Raw genomic sequence first — 26,298 nt, 5'->3', positions numbered from 1 at the left:
GTGCTAGTTTTTCCACCATTTGGTTTCTGGTATCGGGATCTTGCAAGGTTCGGCTAACGAAATGTATGGGGTGTTGGACGCTAGTGATTTCTTCGACCAGCGCTACGCTTATAGTGTGTTCTATTGCGATGATGTAGATGAAGAGTGGTTGGTGGATATCCAACTTGTGGAGGATAGGTGGAGATGTAAGGGTGGTTTTGAGGTTTTGGAAAACTTGCTCACATTCGTCATTCCAAGGGAACTTCGTGGATTTTTTGAGTAGTTGGATATGGGTTGGGGTTGTTCGGCTAGTTTTGGTGGGAATTTGGAGATGGCGGTTAAGCAGCCTATTAGGCGCTGGACTTCTTTCATATTGTTGGGGCTTTACATTTCGATGATAACAGTGCACTTTTCAGGGTTTACTTTGATGTCGCGCTGTGTTAGCATGAATCCTATGAATTTGCCACAATCGACGCCAAAGATGCATTTTTCAGGGTTGAGTCTGAGGTTGTATTGTCGTAATGCAGAAAATACTGTGGACAGGTCTTGTGCATGTTGGTGGTGGCGTTGGGATTTGACAACCATGTCATCGACGTACACTTCGACATACTTGCCCATTAGGCGTCTCTAGGCAGGCCTTATTGAGGTCCGTATAGTCAACGCACATTCGCCATTTGCCATTTTCTTTTTTGACCAGAACCACGTTGGATATCTAGGTGGTGTAGTGGGTTTGCTCGATGAAGCTAGCGTTAAGTAATTTTTCGACTTCTACTTTTGCTGCCAGTCGATGTTCTTTATATCTGGCTTCTTTATATACGGAGAGCTTGTGGACCGCGACCTGAGGGTTGACACCGGGTAAGTCTACGGTTGACTAGGCGAAGAGGTCAGTGTTGGCGATAAGGGTGGGTGTCAAGATATCACGGTGTTCTTGTTGGAGGTCAGTACCCAATCTGAGAGTACATTATGGAGCTCCAAGCTTATAGTGTTGTCAATTGGCTCGATTCGTGCGTTGCGTCCTACTCTAGGGTCTAGGTTGTCGCCAGATAACTCCGTGCTAGAGCTGGGTGGGCGTTCAATGTTGTTGGTTTGTAGGATTGGTAGTTGAGGGCGCAGGCTTCCCATGTAACATTCTCGTGCGAGTCGTTGGTCGCCATGAATGGTAAAGATGTCTCATGATGGGGAGGGGAATTTCATGGCTAGGTGGGTTGTGGAGACGACGGCGCCTAGAATGTTGAGGGATGGTCGACAAAGGAGGACATTGTATGAGGTGGGTGCGTCTACGACAAGGAAACGGATGGGGATTGTTTTGGTTTGAGATGCTTCCCGAAAGACAGTGTGGAGGTCGATATATCCATAGGTTAAAACCTTCTCTCCGGAGAACCTGAAGATAAGTTCATCATAAAGAACCATGGTCGTGGGTGGAAGTTGGAGTTTTTGGTAAGTGGTCCAGTAGAGGATGTCGATCGAACTGCCTTGGTCGATAAGCACCTTCTTGACCGCATAGTTTTCGAGTTCGACCGTGATGACCATGGGATCGTCTTGCTGGTGGTCGATGCCGTGAAAATCATCGTCAGTAAAGGTCATGGGAGGCATACAACATCTGTGGTGAGAATGGGTTATGTGATTGATGGATTGGAGATGACGGAAGTGTTTCTTTCTGGTTGATGAGGTGGAGCCGCCACCAACAAAGCCTCCGACGATGGTGTTGATTGCGCTGCATAGTGGAGGATCAGCTGTGTTGACGTAAGTGCGGGCAATTTGCGGTTCTTGGCGGGTTTGTTGATTGGTGCGGTGATCGTGGCGAGTATTGCAAAGGGGATGTCGGTTGTCGGATCGTGAGGGATGTGGGGGTATGTCTCTACAGACAAAGCGGCGGAAGTGGCCAATGCTAACCAATTCTTTGATTCTGTCTTGGAGCGCCTTGCATTCGTTTGTAGTGTGGTCGTTGTTTCTGTGATAGCGGTAGTACTTGATCATGTCTGCATTGGGGGAGTTGGATGTTTTGTGAGGTGGTGGGATGAGATCGGCATGGAGGGCTTCGTCGAGAAGTTGAGATCTAGGACGCTTAGAGGAGCATATCTGGTGAAACGTGGTTGTCGAGGCTCTTTAGGCCTAGAGTCAGGTCGTGGAGGTGGCTTATCTGGGCCGGTGGTGGAGGGGTTGTAATCATTGCAGAACTTGGTGTGAAGGTTCTGTATTTCTTCCATGCGTATGTAATCTGCGGCACGAAGCTTGAGTTCGTGCATGGAGGTGCAGGGTGGAGGTAGACATTATTAGCGAACGATCGTAGTTTAAGGGTAAGAGCCATACACTATAGAATCATTTCTTGGTTGAGGTTGGGTGTGCGAAGGGCGGCTTTGCTGAAGTGGTCGATGAAAGCATGCAACGTCTCGTCTTGTTCTTGTCTGACGCTAAGAAGGGATAGGGTGGTGGTTTGATGTGGGCGGCTACCAGCGAAGTGAGTGGTAAACATGTGGGAGAGGGTGTCAAAATAGTCGATGGAGTATGGGGGAAGGGCAGTGAACCATTCAAGGGCAGGACCTTTGAGGGTGGTGGGAAAAGCGTTACAGAAGAAGGCATCGTGGGATGTATAAAGGGCGACGTGGGTTATGTATATTTTAAGGTGCTCGTCAAGGTCGGTCTCTCCCGTATAGTGGTCCAATGTGAAGGGTTCCCACTGAACATGGAGAGGTGTGTTAGTGATGGCGTCAATGAAAGGGTGGCGACGCCTGGGTGGTTGGGGTGGCAACGGGTGTGGTGCAATGGGATGGTGGATGAAGGTAGGGAAGGTAGTGGTGAAATTATGAGGTGGGATATGGGTGGTGGGAAGGGTGGCAACAGGGGTAGGTGTTGCGGGGTGCCTTGGGATGGTGGGATGATGAATGTTTATGTGATGGGTAGAGATGATGGGTGTTTGCTGAGTGGTGGTGAAGGTATTCATAGTGGGGTTGTACTCACTTTCTTCCTCACTAGGCTGGTAAGATGGGGACTTGGGGGCTTCTAACGATTCCTTGGCCTTCCCTTTCTAGGTAGGTTCAGCCTTGATCTTTCTTCTCGGCCTCGAGTTTTCTCGCCTGGGCACTTCCATCTCGTCAGCACTGCGACTACTCAGGTCAGTGAGCTCTTGTTGCATCTTGGCTTGGCCTCCCGGGATGGCGGCCAAGTCTGGGTGACGTTAACAGGCACAGTAGGACCTGCCTCAGGTTGCTTCGTGACTCTAGCTTTGCTACGAGTAGAAACCATTCTCGACATTATGCGGATTGCTAGGTAGGGTGTTGCTTCGTTGCCCACGGTGGGCGCCAATTGTTCCTGGGGAAACAAATAAGAGATGTTAAGGACACAAATATCACTTTACCTCAATCCTCAATCTCTCGAGTTGGCTCCTCCTTGGTTTGCATGTGCCATCTGTAGATGTAAATTGTTTGGACCCTTGAGGAGTTACCTACGGAGAGGGCTCCAACAATCAAGTCAACGAAAAGATTCTTAGAAAGTCAAATCTCTTGATTAAGGGATTAATGAAAGTGTACCTTTAATTGCTGGGGTCCACATGTACTTATAGAGTTATTAATTATGTATGTCCTTCTTGTGGGTTGGGCCATTGCTTGGGTCCTAGGTGGGCCTGGGCTAATGTTTGTTGGTATTAGGGGCATTGTTTGTAATATTCTAAGTCTGGAGTGGTCAACAGATGTCGTCCTGTTTTCTAAAGTAGGCGGCCTAGGCCGCTATGTGCTTTCGCTTGTCTGGTTACTCACTTGATAATTTCATTTGTGGGGTTATGTGTAGATGGGCTTGGCCGTGCGGTTTTATTATTCCGCCTAGGTGTAGTACACCAGTCCTCAAACCTTTGTCGGTGGAGGTATAGCGGCAAAGGATTGGAAGTGTATGAGTAGTTTTCTTGGTTCGCCTAGGTGTAGTATAACAATCATAATCATTTTTATTGTCATAAGAGCTTACCTCACTGGTAGAGAGATCATTATTGGCTATTAAGCAAAATTTTGCTTCTTCCTCATTAGATTCACTAGAGCTGGATGAACTTGAGACATTATCTTCCCATGCTATGTATGCCTTTTTCTTGAAATATTTTCTGTTATTCTTTTCATCACTCCTTTTTGAATTTGGGCAGTCTACTTTTACATGACCAGTTTCTCCACATCCCTAGAATTTAAAGTTTGAGGAGGATCCTTGATTCTCCTGCTCTTGAATTGATTTATGCATTTATTCTTCATGAATTTTGTGAACTTCTTTATCATGAGACTAAGGTTCTCATCATCATCAGAATCTTCTTCTCCTTTTTGCTTATTGCCTTTGACAACTTCAGTTTTGAATGCAATATTCTTCTTTCTTCCTTGATCTTCTTTATCATTCAACTTGCCCAGTTGAAGCTCGTGCTCCTTCAGTTTTCCAAAAAAAAGTCGCCATGGTCATTGTTGCAAGATTCTGTGACTTCGTGATGGGCGTCACCTTTGGCTGCCAAGTCCTATTCAAAGATTTAAGAATTTTTATGTTAAGTTCATCAGTATCAAAGGTTTTACCTAGCCCACTGAGATGGTTGACGATGTGTGTGAATCGCTTCAGCACATCGTAGATGGTTTCTCCCTGCTACGTGCAAAACATTTCATATTCTTGAATCAAAGGGTTCTTTCTAGCCCGTTTGACATCATCAATTCCTTCGTGAGTTAGTCAAAGGATTTCCCACATCTCGCGTGCACTGGTGCAAACACAAATTCTATAGAACTCATCAAGAGTTAAAGTAGATGATATGATGTTTCTGGCTTTAACATTATATTGAGCTTGCCTATTTTCATCAATAGTCCATTGTGCAAAAGGCTTTGGTTCCTGCACTTCATTAATAACGTTAATAGGAACAAATGATCCATTCAAAACAACATCCCAAATATCCCTATCAATTGATTTGAAAAATATTTGCATTCTAACATTCCAGAATGGGTAATTTTCACCGGTAAAAAGTGGAGCTCTATTGATAGACACACCTTCAGCAAAAGTTTTGTTTGACCCTACCATTTTCGAAAAATTTGAATAAATATCAAAGCAAGCTTTGATACAAATTGCTGGTATCGCGCAACGGAATGACTAGACAGTGGTCAAATATTAAGAGGGGGTGAATTCGATTTTTATAAAACAAAAAAAAAATTCTCAAAATTTTACTGATTAACTTAAAGTCATAGTTACTTTAAATGCAAGTGCAAGTAAAATAAGAGTTTAGGGAAGAAGATCAACATTGATATTCATACTAATTCAAATCAAAAGACCCTACATCTAGTTATTAATCTCTTAAACAAAGTGTCAACACCAAATTTTGTCCGGGTGAATAAATTTATTTTCAAAAAAAATATAAAAAAAATAATAAATAATAAAGTTTTTTAGTTAATCGAGAATAAAAAAATGTTAAACCAAATTTTCTTCAAAGATTTTCAAACTTTAATTTTAGAAAAAAAAAAGAAAAAAAAGAGACATGAAAAAAAAAGAAAAAAAGAAGGAAAAAAGAAGGAAAAGTCTAATTTGTTATCACACTCCTCTTCATGAGCCCAACAACTCAACATATCTTCTACCTTTGTTCTGATAGAGAAATTAGTGATATGATTCTAATAATTAAAAACAATATCTCTTCGTATAATTAGAATCAATATTACTAATTAGGATTGATTTTTGTGCTCTAATTTGTTAACGGTTAGAATCAATATTACTAATCTTGATTGATTTTGTGCTCTGATTTGCTATGATTTCTTCCTTATATTGTTCATTACAATTAAGGCTGAGATTGCATTGATATTGCAATGTGTGAGTATAAATACGCCTCTGTCATGACCAAAGAAAGATATTTTCTACACTTCTCTAATTCTTTCCCATCACCACTCCCATACACACCTTCTTTTTTATCTCTCTTTCAAAAAAAAATATATTAAAGGAGGTAGAAAGAGAAGAAAACATTCTCTACACTCTCTCTTTGTCTCTCATTACTACCCACACAAACCCATCTCATTTTTATCTCTCTTGAAAAAAAAACAAAAAAATATTAGAAAAGGAGACAAAGAATAAAAAAAGAGAAAAGGTGAGGAGATATTGAACATTTTTGAAGGTACGTCACTACCAGTTGCTTTTTTTTCTTTTGATTTATTTTTATCAATTATTTTTTAAATCATTAAAAAATATTTTTTCCCATTTCTTTGGTGTCTGTTCAACCGCTCGCGTCGCATGACACCCATTTTAGACTTTCGTTCCTTTTTTTTCTAAAAAATATATATCAATCTAAGAATAAAAAATAGTTTTCTTTGTTTACTCTTTAATATCTATCTGGTTGCTCACGTCGTAATGACATTCACATCCACTTTTAAATAACTTTAAGGTTTAATTACTCGGATGATACCCACTTTGGTACATGTGTGTCAATCTGGTACTCGCTTTTAAAAAAGTGTCAATTGCATCCCAACTTTTGAAAAAGTGCTTCAATTAGGTCCCTTTCAGACAGAGTTGACTAATGCTGTTAGTCAACGTGCCACGTGTCAGTTTGTGGTTTTTTTGAATTTTTATTTTATCTTTTTATATTTTTTTAAATTTTTTTAAATTTTTTTTTAAATTTTTAAATTTTTTTAAAAATATTTTTAAAAATAAAAATAAAAATGCCATGTGTCGGGTCCTTTGTGTGACACGTGGCATTATTAGTGCCACATGGCATTGCAATGCCACGTGTCAGTGTCACTATCAGATGTCATTGTGTTGATTTTGATTTAGTCCCCATATATGCCTTTTTGTTTCAATTTAGTACCTACTTATGTGTATCTCATTCAATCTTGACCTAATTTTTTTAATAATTAAAATCCATTTTTTTTTATAAAATTAAAAGTAATTAAGTATAAAATTTTTACAAAAATTAAGTATTTGATATTTATATTAAAATTTAGTGGTAAAAGTCATTTTTAATGAAAAAAATTAGTATAACATTCAGACAAACAGAAATTTTGATTTAAAATTAGTAAGAGACAATATTTTTCTATTTTGGAAAAAAAAATTAACAAAACATGAGTACTTAATAAAAAAGTAATTAATAAAGTAATATGTTAAAAAGTCATTTTTAATAAAAAATATTAGTAAAATATTTATACAAGTAATAAATTTGGTCTGAAATTGAGAGAAACAAATAAATATTAGTACTTAATTTTTTAAGAATATTTATACTTTATTAGTTTTAATCTTATAAAAAATGGAATAGAAAAATATTTTACTTATTAAAAAAATTGGGACAAACTTGAATTAGATACACATAAGTAGGTACTAAATTGAAACAAAAAGACATATATAGGGACTAAATCGAAATCAACACAATGACATCTAATAGTGACACTGACACGTGGCACTGACAATGCCACGTGGCACTGACAATGCCACGTGGCACTGACAATGCCACGTGGCACTGACAATGCCACGTGTCACACAGGGACCTGACACGTGGCATCACAATGCCACATGGCACTGACAATGCCACATGTCACACACAGGAACCTGACATATGGCATTTTTTATAATTTTTTTATAAAAAATTTTTACAAAATTAAAAAATTAAAAAAAAATCAAAAAATACACAGATTGACACGTGGCACGTTGACTAACGACGTTAGTCAACTACATTTGAAAGGGACCTAATTGAAACACTTTTACAAAAGTTGGGATGCAATTGACACTTTTTTAAAAGCGAGTACCAGATTGACACATATGTACCAAAGTGGGTATTATCCGAGTAATTAAACATAACTAAAAAAAAGGAATTTATTTTCAGTGTCTGTCCGGCCGCTTGCGTCGCGTGACATCAATATTAAAATAATACTAAAAATTTAAACAAAAAGGGTTTCAAAATTATTAAAAAAATTAAATCATTTTTCAAATATTTTTCCAAATAGTTTTTCATAAAGAACTATGTAACCCTGATTCTCCATTCACATGGAGATACGTAGGAGCGAGGATTAATCCTCTTCGGACCCAAAAAACAAAAAAATATGTTTTTTTTTGTAAATTCATTTATTATTATTTTTGGGGAAAATAAATATTTTAAAAAACTACATAACTTTTGCACATTTAATTAAAGGTATCGTCTTAGGACGGGCGTTGTGGGGTGCTAATACCTTCCCCATGCGTAATCGACTACCGGACCCAAAATCTGGTTTTTCGCAGACCTTGTTTTATCTTTTTTGGTTTTTCCTTAGTTTTCCAAAATAAACTATGGTGGCGACTCCTAACTCTATTTTTTGCAAATTTTAATTTTTGGTTCGTCATCTCGTTGCGATTTCGGTTGCGATAGATGGCGACTCCACTAGGGATGCTATAGAGTCAGGCCATTTATTTGGATGTGCAAAATTGATGTGGTTTTTCTTCATATTTTTTCTTCCCTTTTTTTTAATCTTTTTATCTCTTTTTTATAGAATAATTGAATATGTATATATTCTTCTTTATTTTGGTATTTGGAATAATTGTCAGGTGTGGGTTGGGGTATACATTGTATTCTCCCTTCACATAAACACATTTTGTTCATTAAATGAGTGGGGCCCTATACCCGGGTCTGAGTTGCTTAGAATTAAAGGGGATTGTGTAGCAGTGTCACGTTGGATGTACTTTCCAAGTGGTCATTATGAGAACCCCAGCTAAAGTTTGTTTGCTTCATTGGTACTCCCACTTCTTGTTGTTTACCAACTGTCATGGGAAATGCCATGAAGTGGGTCATAGCTCTAGTGACCTTGATATTTAGGTATTAGGGAACTATCCTTGTGAGCACATATACTTTCCCTTAAAATTAGGCCAACATATTTTGTGCCCCGAGACCAATTCAAATTAGGGCAACTCCCTAATTAATCTTTATCACCACATCCAAACATTTTCAAGCCCTTGACAATTTCATGCATGTCATTCAAATAGTGTTTCAAAAGAAATGATTAAAAAAATGATTCATTAGTAGCTAATTAGACTAAAGAAATGATTTCGAAAAGTAAAAAAAAATTCAAAGTAGAATGATTCCATGAATTCAAAATAATAATGAAACGAGGATCAATTCGAATTTGTTTTCAAAAATATGCAAAAGGAAAATTCATACATAAGGCATTTCATGCATCATACCAAGTCATCATCCATATATGCATTGAGTACATCAACTTCATGAATAAGCAACTACATGGTCAACTCAAACTTCTTGATAGTCAACATCCAAGCCTAGTTTCCACACTAGCCCCCAAGCTCAGTTTCCACACTGGCCCCTCAAGCACAATTTTGTCGGCCCCTAAGCTTAGTTTTCATACTGGCCCTCAAGCCCAGTTTTTACACTGGCCCCTAAGCTCAATTTCCACACTGGCCCCTCAAGCCCAGTTTTGTCTGGCCCTCAAGCCTAGTTCCCACACTAGCCCCCAAGCCCAATTTTCATACTGGCCTTCAAGCCCAGTTTCCACATTGGCCCTCAAGCCCAATTTGCATACTAGCCCCCAAGCCCAGTTTTCACAATGGCCCGCAAGCCCAGTTTTCACAATGGCCTCCAAGCCCAGTTTTCACACTAGCCCTCAAGCCCAGTTTTCACACTAGCTCCCAAGCCCAGTTCCCACACTAGCCCCTAAGCCCAGTTCCCACACTGGCCTCTAAGCCCAGTTCCCACGCTGGCCCCCAAGTCTAGTTTTCACACTGGCCCCTAAGCCCAGTTTTCACATTGGCCCCCAAGCCCAATTTCCACTGGCTCCTAAGCTTAGTTCTCACGCTGGCCCCCAAGCCCAGTTTTCACATTGGCCCCCAAGCCTAGTTTTTCCACTAGCCCCCTAGCCTAGTTTTCACACTGGCCCCCAAGCCCAGTTTTCACACTAGCCTCCAAGCCTTGTTTTCCTTGCTTTCAAATTAAAATAAAAGAAAAATGATAAATGAAAAAAAGAAAATTTCACTCATGCATCCACACATCCATGTATGCATCATCATATAGGTTCAAAAAGAAATCATAACATGTTATGTATCATCACATCATGTCATCCATCATACTCCACAAAATCATTGAAAATCATTTCCAAAAAAAAAGTCAACAATGATAATTTTTTTTGTTTAAGTCTCACCAATCTTAGGCATCCACGCAGTGTTTGTCGACACTTCAAAAACAAAATTCAGGTTCTCCTTTTATATATCAAGACCCTCTACAAGGCAATGGTCATTGATTTCCTTATGTTTACATCAAGACCCTCTACGAGACAATGATTATTGATTTTCTTATGTTTACATCAAAACCCTCTACTAAGCAATGGTTATTGATTTCCTTTCTTTACATTGAGACCCTCTGCGAAGCAATATGGTCATCAATTCCTTTACATCAAGGCCCTCCGCGAAGCAATGGTCATTGATTTCTTTGTCACATTGAGACCCTCTACATGGTAATGGTCATTGAATCCTTTAAATATAGACCCTCTCCTCGAGATTGGTCTAATCTCTTTTTCAAAAGGTCAAAGTACAAAAAGAATATGGTTTTTCGGATCGGGAACCTCTATATGGTAATGGTCATCGATCTCTTTGAATCAAGGCCCTCTGCGAGGCATTGGTCGTTGATTTCTTATGCCACATTGAGACCCTCTGTGAGGCAATGGTCATCGATCTCTTTACATCAAGGCCCTCTACGAGGCAATGGTCATTGATTTCTGATGTCACATCGAGGCCCTCTGCGAAGCAATGGTCTTCGATCTCTTTACATCAAGACCCTTTGCGAGGCAATGGTCATTGATTCCTTTGTCACATCGAGGCCATTTACGAAGAATTGGTCATTGATTTCTTTCCTTTCGATATAGACCCTCTCCTCAAGATTGGTCTAATATGTTTTTCAAAAAGTCAGAAAAAGAAGATAATAAAACAAAGTGATTTCTCTACATGGTAATGATCACCGAATCTGAATCTTTTGAATAGACCCTTTCCACGAGATTGGTCTAATTTGGTTTTTTCAAAAAGTAAAAAAAAAACAAAAAGACATAGTGTGTCAAATCGAGACCCTCTACTTGGTAATAGCCACTTAGTTCTTTTCTTTCAGATACAGACCATCTCCTATGGAATGATCAAGTTTGTCTTCAAATTTGTTTTCTTTTGAAATCCGAACGAAATTAGTGTTTTTACCTTTACTTATCTTTTATTATGATAATATGAAAAAGTCAAATTCTCATATTATCTAGTAAAATCTAAGTAAAGAGGGGCAGGAAAAATACAAAAAGATTAACTCAATCACTAATAATCAGAGTACAAATAGATTATAAAAGAGTAAAGAATTAGAAAACACCTCTCTTGAACAACTACAAAAGATGAACAAAAGCTCTCCCTGAGTCACATAGAGGATGGCTAGCTTTCCTAACAACAACAAAACACTCAATCTTCTAAGAACTCACTTAGAAAAAGTTATCGCTCACTCATACTAGGCTTTTCAAAGCTATTTTTAAGAATCTTAGTGAGGACCACTTTGCAGTCACAACACAAGAACTCTGAATCTTAAAAAGGTACTTTTGAAGTTGGGAACTGAGTTCTATTTAAAGAGGTTTTCGAAAGCTAAGTTAGAAATGAAGAGTTGAGCAGAAACTGGCAAGGATAATCGATCACCACTTAAGATAATCGATTATTCTAGTGGTTTTCGAAAACAAAGTTTTGCAGTGGTAATCGATTACCCAAAATGGCAATCAATTATCTCTTGTACGTTTTTTATCAAATAATTTTATAACTGCCAGTGGTAATCGATTATCACTCGTGGTAATCGATTATCTTAAATGGATTTTCGAAAAATAAAAGTTTTGAGTTGGTAATCGATTATCATAAGTTGGTAATCGATTACCACACTGATTTTTTTTGAAAATTTAGTTTTTCTCAGAGGAGTTACGAGCTGACTGTTGTTCTAACAATCGTACAACTAACTAGAGAAATTTAAGCCTATTAAAATAAGAACTTTAAATATAAAATGTACTGTCTTCAATATCTTCAAGTATTTTCTTCAATATCTTTATCATTATCAAAATCTTTTTAATCAATCTTCTTCTTTTGTCAACAAAAACTACCTTTGAATTGAGTATTATTATGTTGTCAAATATATGCCACACTACTCAACTTAGGTAACCAAGGCTAGAACACCTCTTCTAGGTTTCCTCTAGCCATCGTTCCTTAAAGTTGGCCTAACCTCTATTTGCAATGTGAACGGTGAATGGATGTAATATAGCCAAGGGGGTGGACAAGAACAATTACAAACCATATGAAACACAAAAATTAAAACGGGGCAATATGATTGTACTAAAACACGAATGGGCTATAAGTGTGGTGACGTCGAAACACGAATCGAACTAAAGAACGAAGCGAATGGGAGAAGCCACACCACTTGGGGTTAACACCAAGATGAGTGAAGGGGGAGTCGCCACTTGAGCTGAACACTTAAGATAATACCATGGTGAGATTTGACACACTTAAGGTGTAGAGAAAAACTCTTAATTTCATCATATTTGTATTTACAAACAAGGTAGACCTTATTTATAGTTTGAGGGTAAGTTGACCTAAAAGATTAATTCACACTTAGACAAAGTCAACTCCTAATTACAAGACATTAATTAAAGTAAAGTGCGACACATGAAGGCCTTCAAGAAATATGTGACTAGGTGAGCTCATTAGGTACTGTGTTGGTAGTTAGGCATCTTAGAGGAAGCCCCTAGCTTGGGCTGTGTTGGGCCCGGGTCTTTGTCATTGATCATGCATTCATCATAGAGGAGGAGCCATCATCTTATCACATCAAAACCACTATATGTGCACCATATTTCCACCATCATCAAGCTCTCGTAAACCACCACCTATTGGGGAGTCTTCCCTTGGCTTGAGTCATACAACTCGGAGGAGCTTATCCCATAAAAAAGATGACCTCTGCTCACTTATTCATAGCCATGACTACCATTCAACATTAATCTATTTATCACTTGGATGTCAAGAAAGCTTTTATTAATGGTGATTTTCATGAAGAAATTTATGTGGAGCAACCTCCAATTTCTAGTGCTCAAAGGGAGTATTCTATATTGGTATGTCGTCTTTACAAATCTTTATATGACCTCAAGCAGTCTTCTAGGACTTGGTTTGACAATTTTAACATTGTTATTCAATAATTTTGGGTGACTCGTAGTGAGATAGATCATTCATTATTTAATCGGCACTCAAGTGTTGGTTGTATCTATCTAGTAGTATATATTGATGACATTGTACTTACATGCAATTATCACCATGGCATCTTAGATAAAGCAACAACTTTGTTAAGACCTTAAATCTTGAAAAACTTAGATATTTGTTGGTGATGTGGATATCAAAACTGAAGTACATGATGTGGTATCAAGACTGGACCAGGACCCAATTCAAGACTTAAGTGGACCCATGACGAGAGGAAGCTTACAAAAGCCAAAGAGACATTGCAACACAAGGTGGCTCATCTTTTGGAGGCCTAGCTGATGATCCAACACCTTGATGAGACCAAGTTGATTGCATGTATAACATGGTTAGAGTATTAAATAAAAATATTGACATTACGGTTGTACTCAGGATTTGAACCCAAAACCCACAACTTATTCTGTATTTGTAAACCTTTTGGATTTGATAATAAGGTAGACTAATTTTACCAAAAATAACTATGAGGTTCTGTTAGGGTTTTCCTTACATCTTGCGATCTTATCAAGAATTCCCAATTCTTATGGCGGTCACCTTGAGGCTTATCAAACCTTGGTTTGTGGTGCCTCCTCTTAACCCAAGTTTTATCAATTTTGTTTTTAATTCCAATTTTTTGTTCTTAATTAATTCCAATCCCTAAATATTTGCCATCTATTCTATTTGGAATCATATAAGTTGGGGATTGAGGTAGCACAATCCAACAATAAAATTGTTATTTCTCAAAGAAAATGCGCATTGTATATTTGCAAGGTATTTAGGTGAATGAATTCAAAGTCTGTTGATATACCCATGGATTCCAATGTCAAACTCCTACCTAATCAAGTGAAGTCACTCTTAGATCTTGAGAAGTATCGAAGTGTAATTGGAAATTTGAACTATCTTACAAGTATTACCCTAACATTTTCTTGGTAGTTATTGTGGTGAGTCAATTTCACAATTCTTCATATGCATATAATTAGAATGTTGTCATTCATATATTGAATTACATTAAAGGTTCTCCTGAAAAATATTTTTTATATGGGCACATTAATCACACTAAAATTGTGTGTTATTTAGATGTTGATTGGACATGTTCCTTTTTTTTTTAGAGATCCACTTTCGGATATGTCTTCATTGGTTATAATTTGACCTCTTAGAATAGCAAGAAATAAAATGTTATAGTCATATCTAGTGCAAAAGCATATTATAAAACTATGATCTCAACTTCTTGTGAGTTTATTTGGCTTAAACTTGCATTTTGGAGAGACCAATCATATGAAACATATATATGACAATCAAGTTGTCTTATATAAGCTCAAATCCCATCTTTCATAAAAGGACTTAAAAGTATTGAAATTGTTGTTATTTTATTTGAGAAAAAGATTGTATATAGAAAAGCAAGACAGAATTTTATTAATTCTAATGATCAACTAGCATATGGTTTTACTAACACATCACAAAGACTATATTTGATTATATTTGTAACATTTAAGTTGTGCATGAGAAAGAGCATTAGATGTAGTGTGTATAGTCTCGATTAGATTGTTTGTATTTTCTTCTTTATAAATGTATAACCCTATATACTCTACACATATTCAAATTGAATGTATCTCTCTCTCTTGTATTCTAAAATGTATAAATTAAATATTCATGTTAAATTTTGTTAAAGGAGTGTTTAGTTTAATTTTGAAGTTTTAGAGCAGGTTGCTGTCATGAATAAATAAAATGTTTTATTGCATTTGTATTTTAGAAATAAGTGTTGTGGTAGAAGCAGGTGTGGATTTAGGCCTTGCAGATGTAAATATCGACGTAATCGAAATGGGTAAAGAGTGGTGTAAAATCGTAAATGATTATTTTGGAAATTTCAAAAAAAGTAAAACTATTTTGGGGAGCACTGTAACGCATCACCTTCACCTACCTCTCTGCAACCTTCTCTTCTCCCTTTTCTTTGTTATTTGAAGAATTTGAAGAATTTGAAGATAGCACAACACAGATTTTGAGAGTGAATCAACATGGAGCAATCCTCCCACGAGATGACATCCCCTCTTCGTAAGCCTCTCTCTCTCCCTCTCTCATATGCGTTCTTTCTTATCTTACATGCTTAACAACCTTTTCACTTGACATGGTGTGTTCAATGTGTTGTATCTCACAAAGTGGAAGATGAAGGTGGTAGCAACAGGAACATTATTAGGAATAGGAACAAGAATAGGAATGGTGAAGGCGAAAAAGAAGAAGAAGAAGAAGAAGAAGACGAAGAAGAAGAGAACTCGCCGATAAAGCAAGTGGCTATGACGGTGGCAACGACCGACGATCCTTCTCTTCCGATTCTGACGTTTCGAATGTGGGTGCTGGGAAGCCTCTCCTGCGTTGTGTTGTCCTTTCTGAACCAGTTTTTCTGGTACCGCAGGGAGCCCCTGGCCATCACCGCCATCTCTGCGCAGATCGCAGTGGTGCCGCTGGGGCAGCTGATGGCGGCGACAATAACGAAACGCGTGTTCTTGAGCGGGACACGGTGGGAGTTTAGGTTGAACCCAGGGCCGTTCAACGTGAAGGAGCATGTTCTAATAACGATATTTGCTAACTCTGGTGCCGGCAATGTGTACGCCATTCACGTAGTGACCGCTGTCAAAATCTTTTACCGCCAACACATCTCCTTTTTTGTTTCCCTCCTTGTAGTCATCACCACACAGGTTCGTTAATTAATTAATTAATTAATGGATTAATTAATCTCATTATTATGTAGTAATATAAATTTCATTGAATTGAATGGCAGGTACTGGGTTTCGGATGGGCTGGCATATTTAGAAGATACTTGGTGGAGCCAGCGGCAATGTGGTGGCCAACAAATTTAGTTCAAGTTTCCCTCTTTAGGTGATAAAAGTAACCATTATTAATTTACCTCACTCCCAATCAACTTACAAATTAATTCCCAAAAAATAAACATCCTATAACATGTCCTTCAACTTACCGATTACATCCTACAATTTTCCTATAAAGATATTTTTAATCACATGTTTTTACCTAACAAATAAAGAATAAATTAAGGAAAATATTATTAAAAATATATATTACTTATCAAATTTTAAAAGAATGTTTGAATAAAATTATAATAAGTTAACTTAAAGTCTTTAACATCGAATTCGTAAGAGTAGTTCGATTTTTATTTTTCATGTGTTTGTGTAAAAATAGTTTTTCGTGAATATCACTAGGCAGATATTAGATGAATAATTTCTTTGCTTATTGCACCCTGAATAACATGATACTTCATTTTCATATGTTTTGTTATTTCTTGAAAAACTGGATTTTGACCAATGTATAACATTGATTTCCAAAGAAACTTCGTATTCTTGGAATATTCACTCAAGTCCTTTTAAGCCATTTTAACTTGTTTATTGTTGCTACCTTGGATTTTTTTTTTTTTTTTAGTTAGCCTTTGCGTATGATCTAGATAGGGATGATAATGAGTTACGAGGCCTGCAGGTTGACTTGAGGTTTGATATAAAAATAGTGTGAGATGGATTGGACATTTAAGTCCGGAAACCCACATTACTATTAGATTTAGACATTGTTTCTTATTTCTTGGTCTTCCACGGCAAAAGGAGAACCACCGATTAACAAACCATTTTGTCAATAAACGTCGTGTACGTGGACAACTAGCCAAATATGAATCATACCTATTAAATTGTAATGCAAATTTTATAAGAATCTAGGAAATCTTAAGATAAAAATATTGAAATGTAATGAAAGTTGTAGAACAATGTAGAAAAGCCTAAGATAGGAGAGAGAAATCAAGAACATTCTACATAAGTAAAAATCTAGAACATTCTACATAAGTTCTAGTTAGAATGTTTTAGAATAACCATGTAAGTGAGATGAGGTCTATAAATACCCATGTACTTTACCATTTTACGAATGACAACAAGTAAGACAACATCTAACACACCACTCACAACTACATAACATTCTACTTCCAACTACTACTTCCACATTCTACTATCTCCCTAATTTTCCCTATCCCATCAACTATTTCTTTCACAACCTCAAAGTAGTATTAGTGGTACCAGAGCTTCGTTCAGTCATCTACTGGGCGTAGATAATTTTTTCAACTACTTAAAAGAAACTATAACTTCTGCACTACTTCCAAAATATTTTCTCAACCCATGAATACTACCAATCAAACATCATTAATTCCAGTACCTATTTTCATAGGAGAAAATTATGATTTTTAGAGTATCAAAATGAAGACATTCTTTCGCTCCCAAGACTTATAGGACATTATAGAATAAGGATTCACTATTTCAAAAGACACATCTACTCTTACTACAACTTAGAAGAAGGAGTTGAAGGAAAACAAGTAAAAGATTCAATGGCTTTAGTTGCTCTTCAACAAGCAGTTGATGACACAATCTTTCCAAGAATAATAGGTGCCACAAGTGCAAAGCAAGCTTGACACACAATACAAGAGGAGTTTGAAGGAAGTGATGAAGTATGCAATGTTAAACTTCATTCTCTAAGACGAGAGTTTGAATTAACAAGAATGAAAGAATTTTAGACCATTAAAGACTACTATTCTAGAATAAAGGAAATAATTAGTCAGATGACAACCTATGGGGAAAATATTCTTGACAAAAAAATCGTTGAGAATATTTTAATTTCTATTCCCCAAAAATATTATGCAATCGCAATTGAATAAACAAAATATTTGACTACATTGTCAGTAACACAACTAATGGGCTCTCTTGAAGCTTATGAATAACGATTGAAAAGGCATGAAGAAGACTCGATCGGAAATGCCTTTCAATCAAAACTAAAAGTACGGTATCAGAATAAAGAATATGAAGGAAATAAAAGTAGAAGAGAAATTTCTAGATATAAAGAAAATTCTAGAAGCTTCCCTCTGACCCGTCAAGGAAAATATCCTCCATGTGACATCTGTAAAAAGACTAGTCACTTAGAAAAAGATTGTTAGCATTATGGAAATCCTTAATTTCAGTACTACAAGAAATTTGGCCACATAGAGAAGTATTGTTGTAATAAAAATAAGTATCAAGCAAACTTTGCCGAAGCATATAATTAAGAGCAACACTTATTCTAAGCCAATCAAGAATCTCCTAGTAGAGGAGGAAGTTGGTACTTGGATAGTGGATGCAATAATCACATGACCAAAGGGCAAAGCATCTTCAAAGACATTGATAAATCATTCAATGTCAAAGTTTAGTTGGGAAATGACACTATAGTGGAGTCTCTAGGCAAAGGAACTGTCATGGTGGACACAAAGAAGGGTACAAAATTCATCAACCAATCTTAAAGATAATCTTTTAAATATTGGCCATATGTTGGAGAATGGATATTCTCTTCACTTTGAGAAAGATACATGCAAAATTTATGGCAATAGAAGGATAGAAATTGGCCAAGTAAAAATGGAGAAGAGAAGTAAAAGCTTTCCCATAAGGTTCAAACCTTGAACTAATATTACGATGAAGGCAGAAGTTGATGACTCATGGTTTTGGCATATGAGATTTGGCCACTTCAACACACATGCCTTAAAGATTCTATATAAAAAAAAACATGATGAGAGATCTTCCATGCTTGAAGGAGAATAGTGAATCATGCAAAGGATGTCTCCTCGGTAAACAACATCAATTACCATTCTTGACGGACAAAGCATGAAGAGCAAAAGACATACTATAGTTAATTCATATTGATGTTTGCAGACCAATGAGGACGCCTTCACATCACAACAATAGGTATTTCATCATATTCATCGATGACTTCTCTAGAATGACATAGGTCTATTTCTTAATGGCAAAGTTAGAAGTCTTTGGAATATTCAAGAAATTCAAGGCCCTTGTCGAGAAGAAAAGTGAAGAACAAATAAAAGTACTTAGAAGTTATCATGGAAAGGAGTACACATCTTGCGAGTTTGACAAATTATGTGAAGATGAAGGCATAGAGAGAAAACTTATAGTCACATATACTCCACAACAAAATGGTGTGTCAGAAAGAAAGAATCACACAGTCATGGAGAAGGCAAGATCAATGTTAAGAGAGAAAAGTATGCCTAACAACTTTTAGGCTGAAGCAGTCTAATCCTCAATTTACATTATAAATAGATGTCCAATTAAAGTAGTCCAAGACAAGACTCTTATTGAATCTCGAAGTGGAAGAAAGCCATCAAACAAACACCTATGTGTATTTATACATGTTCCTGATCATAGGTGGCACAAACTTGAAGACAAGACTATACGTGGAATATTCTTGAGATATAGCACACAATCAAAAGGCTATAGAGTTTACAACTTAACAACAAAAAGGCTCATTACTAGACGAGATGTTGCATTTGATGAAAATGCTTCTTGGAATTGGGAAGAAGAAAAAATTGTTAAAAGCAACACTTTAGGTACACTTTTCCCACCTCCACAACAACAATAACTAGAAGATTCTTCACCGGAGTCCACTCCAAGACGAGTAAGATCTTTGGTAGACATATACCAAACTTGCAATATGGATATGATTGAGCCTAAATGCTATGAAGAAGCATCAAAGTAAGAAGTATGGGTCAAGGTTATGGAAGAAGAGGTTAAAATGATTAAGAAGAATAAAACTTGGGAGCTCGTAAATTGTCCTTAAGGAAAAGACATCATTGGAGTGAAATGCGTATATAAAACAAAGCTTAATACTGATGGAACTATACAAAAGCACAAGGCCAGATTGGTCGCAAAAGCTACTCACAACAACAGGAATTGACTATAATGAGACATTTTCTCCAGTCACACGATAAGATACAATAAGAGCTCTAATAGCCCTTGTAGTATAAAAAGGATGGAACATCTATCAACTAGATGTCAAATCATGCTTTCTAAATGAAGTGCTCCAAGAAGAGATTTATCTTGAACAACCACAAGGCTTCATCAATAAAGGCAATGAAGGCAAAATACTAAGACTAAAAAAGCTTTAGACAGCGTGATGCAAGTTCCTCGAGCATGATATAGCAAGATTGATCAATACTTTATCGATCAAGGATTTAGGTGGAGCAAGAGTGATCCAACACTATATATTAAGGCATAAGGTCAGTATCATCTCATTGTCTTCGTATATGTCGATGATCTTATCAATATAGGAAATAATATGGAAATGATGAAATATTTAAAGAAGACATGATGAAGACATTTGAGATGACCGACCTTGGCTAGATGAACTATTTCCTCGGTATAGAGGTGAAACAACAAAAAAAAGGTATATTTATCTCTCAAAAGAAATATATCGAAGATCTATTGAATAAGTTCAAGATGTATTATTGTAAACTTGTCGCTACTCCATTAGTGGTAAACGAGAACCTACAAAAAGATGATGGAGCATAAGAAGTAGATGTGTCACACTATAGGAGTTTGATTGGAAGTCTCTTATATCTTACAACCACATGACCAAAAATTTTGTATGCTAAGAGCCTTTTTATCAAGATTCATGCAAAAACCAAGTTAGATTCATTATAGAATAGGAAAAATAATTTTAAGATATCTACAAGGAGCAAAGGAGTTTGGAATATGATACAAAACCATGACTAACTCAAGGATGATCGACTACACTAATAGTGATTGGGCAAGGTCAATAGATGACATGAAGAGCACTTCAGTTATGCTTTCTCGCTTAGATCGAGAATATTCTCTTGGGCATCAACAAAGAAAGCAACCATGACTTCTGTTGCTACTGCTGCTAAAAAATGTGGTTGTTGTTGAAGCAACAAGTCAAGCTATATGACTTTAGAAGATATTCAAAGATATGGGAAAAAACAAAGTGGACCTACTACAATCAACTGTGAGAATAAATCAACTATTGCAATGACGAAGAACCCAAAGCATCTTAGTAGAACAAAACACATAGCAATTAAATATCATTTCATCAGAGAAGTAAAGACAAATATCAAGATTTGACTTGGTATTGCACAAAAGAAGACCAAATTTTAGATACTTTGACGAAGGCGTTACCAAGACTAAGGTTTGAACTACTGTGTGCTATGCTTAGAGTTATCGAATTTGGATCAAGGAGGAGTATTAAAGTGTAATACAAATTCTAGAAGAATCTAGAAAATCCTAAGGTAAGAAAGTATTGAAATGAAATTAAAATTCTAGAACAATGTAGAAAAAGACTAAGATAGGAGAAAAAGAATCAAGAACCTTCTACATAGGTAAAAATCTAGAACATTTTACATAAAAGTTCTAGTTAGAATGTTTTACAATAATCATGTAAGTGTGATGATGTCTATAAATACCCATGTACTCTACCATTTTATGAATGACAACAAGTAAGACAATATCTAACACACCACTCACAACTACATAACATACTACTTCCAACTATTACTATCTCCATAATTTTCTCTATCCCATCAACTATTCCTTTCACAACCTCAAAGTACTATCGATACCACTCCTTTAGACTTAGATCACTATTAACATAAAACCTAGCCTCTTGTTATAGGCTCTTCTTCAAATATGTCAGGACTCTCGGATCTCCCAATGATCCTCACTGTATTGTTGCATGAATTGGACTAGAATATTAACTAACTATATAAGGTCTTGTGAGAGACAAATAATTCAATTTTCCTACAAATTGCTTTTAAGGTGTTAGATCCTCGAGGAATTCAACCTCAGCAAGGTTCTTAAGGTACCCAAGTATTATGCATGATTAGATGAGACGATAGTCTATATATTTACATCCATGATTTTGGTGACAACAAATAGTACCATGTTTTTGTTGTTTAACAAATTTACTTAGTGTATTAGTTTTATCAAATCAAATTTATGAATCTAAACAATAAAACAAAGTATTGGACTAAATTCCAAGAAGATTCTTTTTATGTACAAAAGATAACAAGAGATAGATGAGATTACTGTAAGTGTTCGACACAAAGAAGATAGACATTCAGTTGTATTGAAGCTCTAATCGCGAGTTAAGGATATTAAATAAAGTCTTATAAAAGTAGTGGAGGCAAGTTCCATAAGATCAAACAGTTCTAAAGATGTGTTGGACACTACAAGGTTAAGAAGCTTTTGAAATTGGTAAATAACAAAAAAATATGGATAAGGGTGTCGAAATTAATTTATCCTTCTTGAGTGACTTATGGATTGTGAGGTGAGTAACTTTTGAGATGCAAGACAACAAAATTCATGAGTTGTTTTTGCATTTTTTAGAGTTAAAACGATTGAAAATGATGTCTTGAATTACACTGATCCAGGGCACTGCACGAGAAGGATGAAAGAGAGAAGGGAGGGTTAACGCGGTCGCAGTTCTTTGTAGTGGCGTTTTTGTGCAGCTTCGCCTACTACATCTTCCCTGGATACATCTTCCAAATGCTGGTCTCTCTCTCTTGGGTATGCTGGTTGTTTCCCAACAACATTCTGGCCCATCAGCTCGGGTCGGGCCTGTACGGGCTTGGTATAGGAGCAGTTGGGCTGGACTGGTCGACCATTTCCTCTTACCTCGGAAGCCCACTGGCGAGCCCATGGTTTGCGACCGCCAACGTTGCCGTGGGATTCGTGTTTGTGATGTACGTTCTGAATCCACTCTGCTATTGGTTGAATGTGTACCATGCAAAAACGTTCCCCATTTTCTCCAACAAACTCTTCACCGAGCAAGGTCAGGTTTATAACATCACAGCCATAATAGACTCGAATTTCCACCTTGATCTTGAAGCGTATGAGCGACAAGGTAGACTCTACCTGAGCACCTTCTTTGCCATGACCTATGGAGTTGGATTTGCTGCACTCACTGCTACCATTATGCATGTAGCTCTCTTTCACGGAAGGTATGTGTAGGAATGTGATGAACCATGTTTAAGTATGCAATTGATGAGATTGTTGCACGCAGAGAAATATGGGAGCAAAGCAAATGGAGTTTTAAGGAAAAGAGTGTGGACATTCACACGAAGCTTATGAGGAGGTACAAACAAGTTCCAGAGTGGTGGTTCGTGTGCATACTGGCAGCGACCATTGCAGCAACCGTCTTCACTTGCGAGTATTACAAGGCGCAGCTACAGTTGCCCTGGTGGGGTGTTCTGCTAGCATGTGCCGTTGCCATATTCTTCACTCTCCCCATTGGTATTATTACTGCAATCACAAATCAGGTAAATACATTCAGATATTGTGTTTCTGGGTGCAATAATTTTAATCATGAGACTGATATTTGTACAGAGCCCGGGCTTGAACATAATAACGGAATACATCATAGGGTATGTGTACCCGGGATATCCAGTGGCAAACATGTGCTTCAAGGTGTATGGTTACATTAGCATGACGCAGGCCATCACTTTCTTGCAAGACTTCAAGCTCGGTCACTACATGAAAATTCCTCCCAGAACCATGTTCATGGCACAGGTTAGGTGTTTTAGATATGTTAAGACAAAAGCATGTGAAGTAATTGTACAAGTTTGGTGTTGATTGATTGATTGATTAGATTGTGGGAACGATGATCGCAAGTTTGGTGTATTTGTTGACTGCGTGGTGGTTAATGGAGACAATCCCAGACATATGCAAAGACTCATCCTCTGTGTGGACGTGTCCAAGTGACACAGTGTTCTACGACGCATCGGTTATTTGGGGTTTGATAGGGCCAAGAAGAATTTTCGGGGACCTGGGAAGCTACGAGAAGGTAAACTGGTTCTTCCTGGGAGGAGCAGTGGCTCCTGTAGTGGTGTGGATGGCAGCGAGGAGCTTCCCACAGCAAGAGTGGATAAGACTGATAAATATGCCGGTGCTGATCGGTGCCACTGGAATGATGCCTCCCGCGACTGCAGTGAACTATACAAGTTGGATCATTGTGGGGTTTTTTTCTGGTTTTGTTGTGTTCAGGTACAAGCCAGAGTGGTGGAAGCGTCACAACTATGTGCTCTCTGGGGCACTTGATGCAGGGCTTGCCTTCATGGCAGTGCTTTTGTATCTTTGTTTGGGGTTGGAGGACATTAGCTTGAGTTGGTGGGGAAATGACCTTGATGCTTGTCCCTTGGCTCACTGCCCCACGGCCAAAGGAGTCCACCTTCAAGGCTGCCCCCTTTTCACTTCCTCATTCTTCTAGATTAGGGTTAAACAATCTCTTGTAAAAACTTTTTAGGTTCAACCCTCTTATTACGTCACACGTCACGTTTTTATTTGCTTCACTTCAATTCTCCTCCTTCCAATTCTATGTAATTTCATTATATCCTTTCGGCACAAGTGTAAATATTCAAACATAAACATGACTCAAAATTGTTTTCCATTGTCAACCAATTAGTTAAGTTGACACCGATTGGAATTAATTTGGTTGATTTTTACTTTTTATTTTCATGTTAGCCCAAAGTTTTTAGATTTGCATTCGATACACGCAGTTAATGTTGTTGAAATTTCTTTTATTGAGAATATCTAATTTAATTACATCAACCTACATAATTTTTTTCATTTCATCTACCCGTAACATCATTTGCTTTGTATAACACATTAACACAAATAAATAAAGTGAACTAATACACATATATATATATATATATATATATGTATATGTATGTATAAATATACATATGTACATACATATATATATATATATATAAATATACATATATATATATATATGTATATTTATATATACATATATATATATGTATATATATATATATATATATATATATATATATATATATATATATATATATATATATATATATATATATGTATATATATATATATATATGTGTATATACATATATATACATATATATATATATATATATTAGTGCAGATTTGACATTTTACTTCGTCTTATAGGCCTCGGTTATAGTGGAACCGAAGCTTATAAGGAGGCGGTGACATTTCTGCAATTTTGTCCAACTATATTACCTTGGGTGTGTGCAAAACTGGTGCAATAAGAGGTTTTAGACCTCGGTTGCAAAAGAATCGAAGCCTATAAGGCAGCCCAGTAATCGAAATTTCAAAAATGCCATCAGCGTCAGCACTTTTGGCTTCAGGTGTTTTTGAACCGAGGCAATATGAAGAGGTTTTTGTCCTCAGTTAAAAAAGAATCGAGGCCTATAAGTCAGCCAGTAACCCTAATTTCAAAAATGACACCAGCGCCTTCACATTTGGCTTCAGGTCTTTATTGACCGAGGCCATAAAGGGACTTTAGGCCTCGGTTATTAACTGAACCGAGGCCATATGCCCTATTTAGGTTCCCAAATTCGCGACTTCGCACTGTTCACCTTCGTCCTTGAGCGAACACTTTGCACGTGGTGGAGGCATTCTCGTGTTTGTTTTCTCGTGCGGTGGTGTTTGGTTCGTCATTGGCGAAGGAGGCGTGCTCGCGGCTCACGGCAAAGGCGTGATTTGGTGATCAATCTCTTCCTTTGTTTGCGGTGGTGATGGCGACACAGTGGTAGGGTTGCCCGCAACAGTGGCTTGAAGTTCTGCTTTGAACGGCGGTGCAGGTGCTGGATCTCTAGATCTCTTGGCTCTATTGGTTCATGGTGGTTTGTCGTTGTCGCATTCAGACCGTGCAATGGTAGCATGGGTCTGAGCGTCGCGGTGGGTTGGTCGTTCAATGCTGGTGAAGGTCTGGTCGTGACAACGTTTGCTGACGATCTCAATGGCGAGGATGAGCGCAACAGTGCTAATGGTGGTGCGAGCAAAGTACCCCTATGGCTTCGGGTCCTCAGAGAACCGAGGTAGAAAAGTACCCCATATGGCTTCGGTTGACACCTGAGGCCAAAAACCACCCTTTTTTGCCTCTCCCCAATATGCCTCGGTTCTAGAACCAGGGCAGAATATAAAAAACAACCGGGGCCAAAAGTCCTTACTGCACTAGTGATATATATATATATAAACATCACAATTCAACTTATACACACAAACATCAGAGAAACCCTGTCCTCTGATTCCACAAATCATGGTTACCACCATGTTTATCCTCGTTCTATATATTTTAGATGATAACCTCAAGATCCTCTTTGCGGCCACCACCTACAAGTCACAACTTATAGAACATGTGCGGGAAAACATGCTACGGACCACACTCCATAACGCCAGGTGAAGTTTCCAATACGAACCATAGTTCGTACTCTCGACACAAGATTAGCACATCACTAGCCACAACCTATGATTGTTCAATCAAGTGGACACCCTTTATACGAGCCAC

General features: G+C 37.4%; 2 protein-coding genes across 2 annotated transcripts; one reads left to right on the top strand and one right to left on the bottom strand.

The window, feature by feature from the left end:
- Positions 1–1,149: 1,149 nt before the first annotated feature.
- On the bottom strand, positions 1,150–1,956 carry LOC114187793 (uncharacterized). Its single transcript, XM_028076162.1, has one exon. The coding sequence runs from the start codon at positions 1,954–1,956 to the stop codon at positions 1,150–1,152; it is 807 nt and encodes a 268-aa protein (XP_027931963.1).
- Positions 1,957–14,978: 13,022 nt separating this feature from the next.
- LOC114189087 (oligopeptide transporter 7-like) lies at positions 14,979–24,455 on the top strand. The gene is made up of 7 exons (XM_028077794.2): positions 14,979–15,192; positions 15,298–15,833; positions 15,917–16,014; positions 22,379–22,948; positions 23,011–23,266; positions 23,334–23,516; positions 23,596–24,455. Exons 1-7 carry the CDS (start codon positions 15,156–15,158, stop codon positions 24,211–24,213), a joined length of 2,298 nt encoding a protein of 765 aa, XP_027933595.2. The 5' UTR covers positions 14,979–15,155; the 3' UTR covers positions 24,214–24,455.
- Positions 24,456–26,298: the final 1,843 nt, after the last annotated feature.

The sequence above is a fragment of the Vigna unguiculata genome, chromosome 6 (genome assembly GCF_037176805.1).
Source record: "Vigna unguiculata cultivar grain cowpea cultivar isolate G323 ecotype 2 chromosome 6, ASM3717680v1, whole genome shotgun sequence".
Taxonomy (NCBI): Eukaryota; Viridiplantae; Streptophyta; class Magnoliopsida; order Fabales; family Fabaceae; genus Vigna; species Vigna unguiculata.
The sequence above is the reverse complement of the archived record's forward strand: the minus strand, read 5'-3'. Positions and strand labels throughout refer to the sequence as shown.

Bases quoted from the DNA above. Each gene is read 5' to 3' on its own strand.
- LOC114187793 (XM_028076162.1), bottom strand. From the start codon at position 1,956: ATGATCAAGTACTACCGCTATCACAGAAACAACGACCACACTACAAAC.
- LOC114189087 (XM_028077794.2), top strand. From the start codon at position 15,156: ATGGAGCAATCCTCCCACGAGATGACATCCCCTCTTC. The intron at 16,015-22,378 runs GTGATAAAAGTA...ACACTGATCCAG, and splicing joins GTTCAAGTTTCCCTCTTTAG to GGCACTGCACGAGAAGGATG. The intron at 23,267-23,333 runs GTAAATACATTC...ATATTTGTACAG, and splicing joins TTACTGCAATCACAAATCAG to AGCCCGGGCTTGAACATAAT.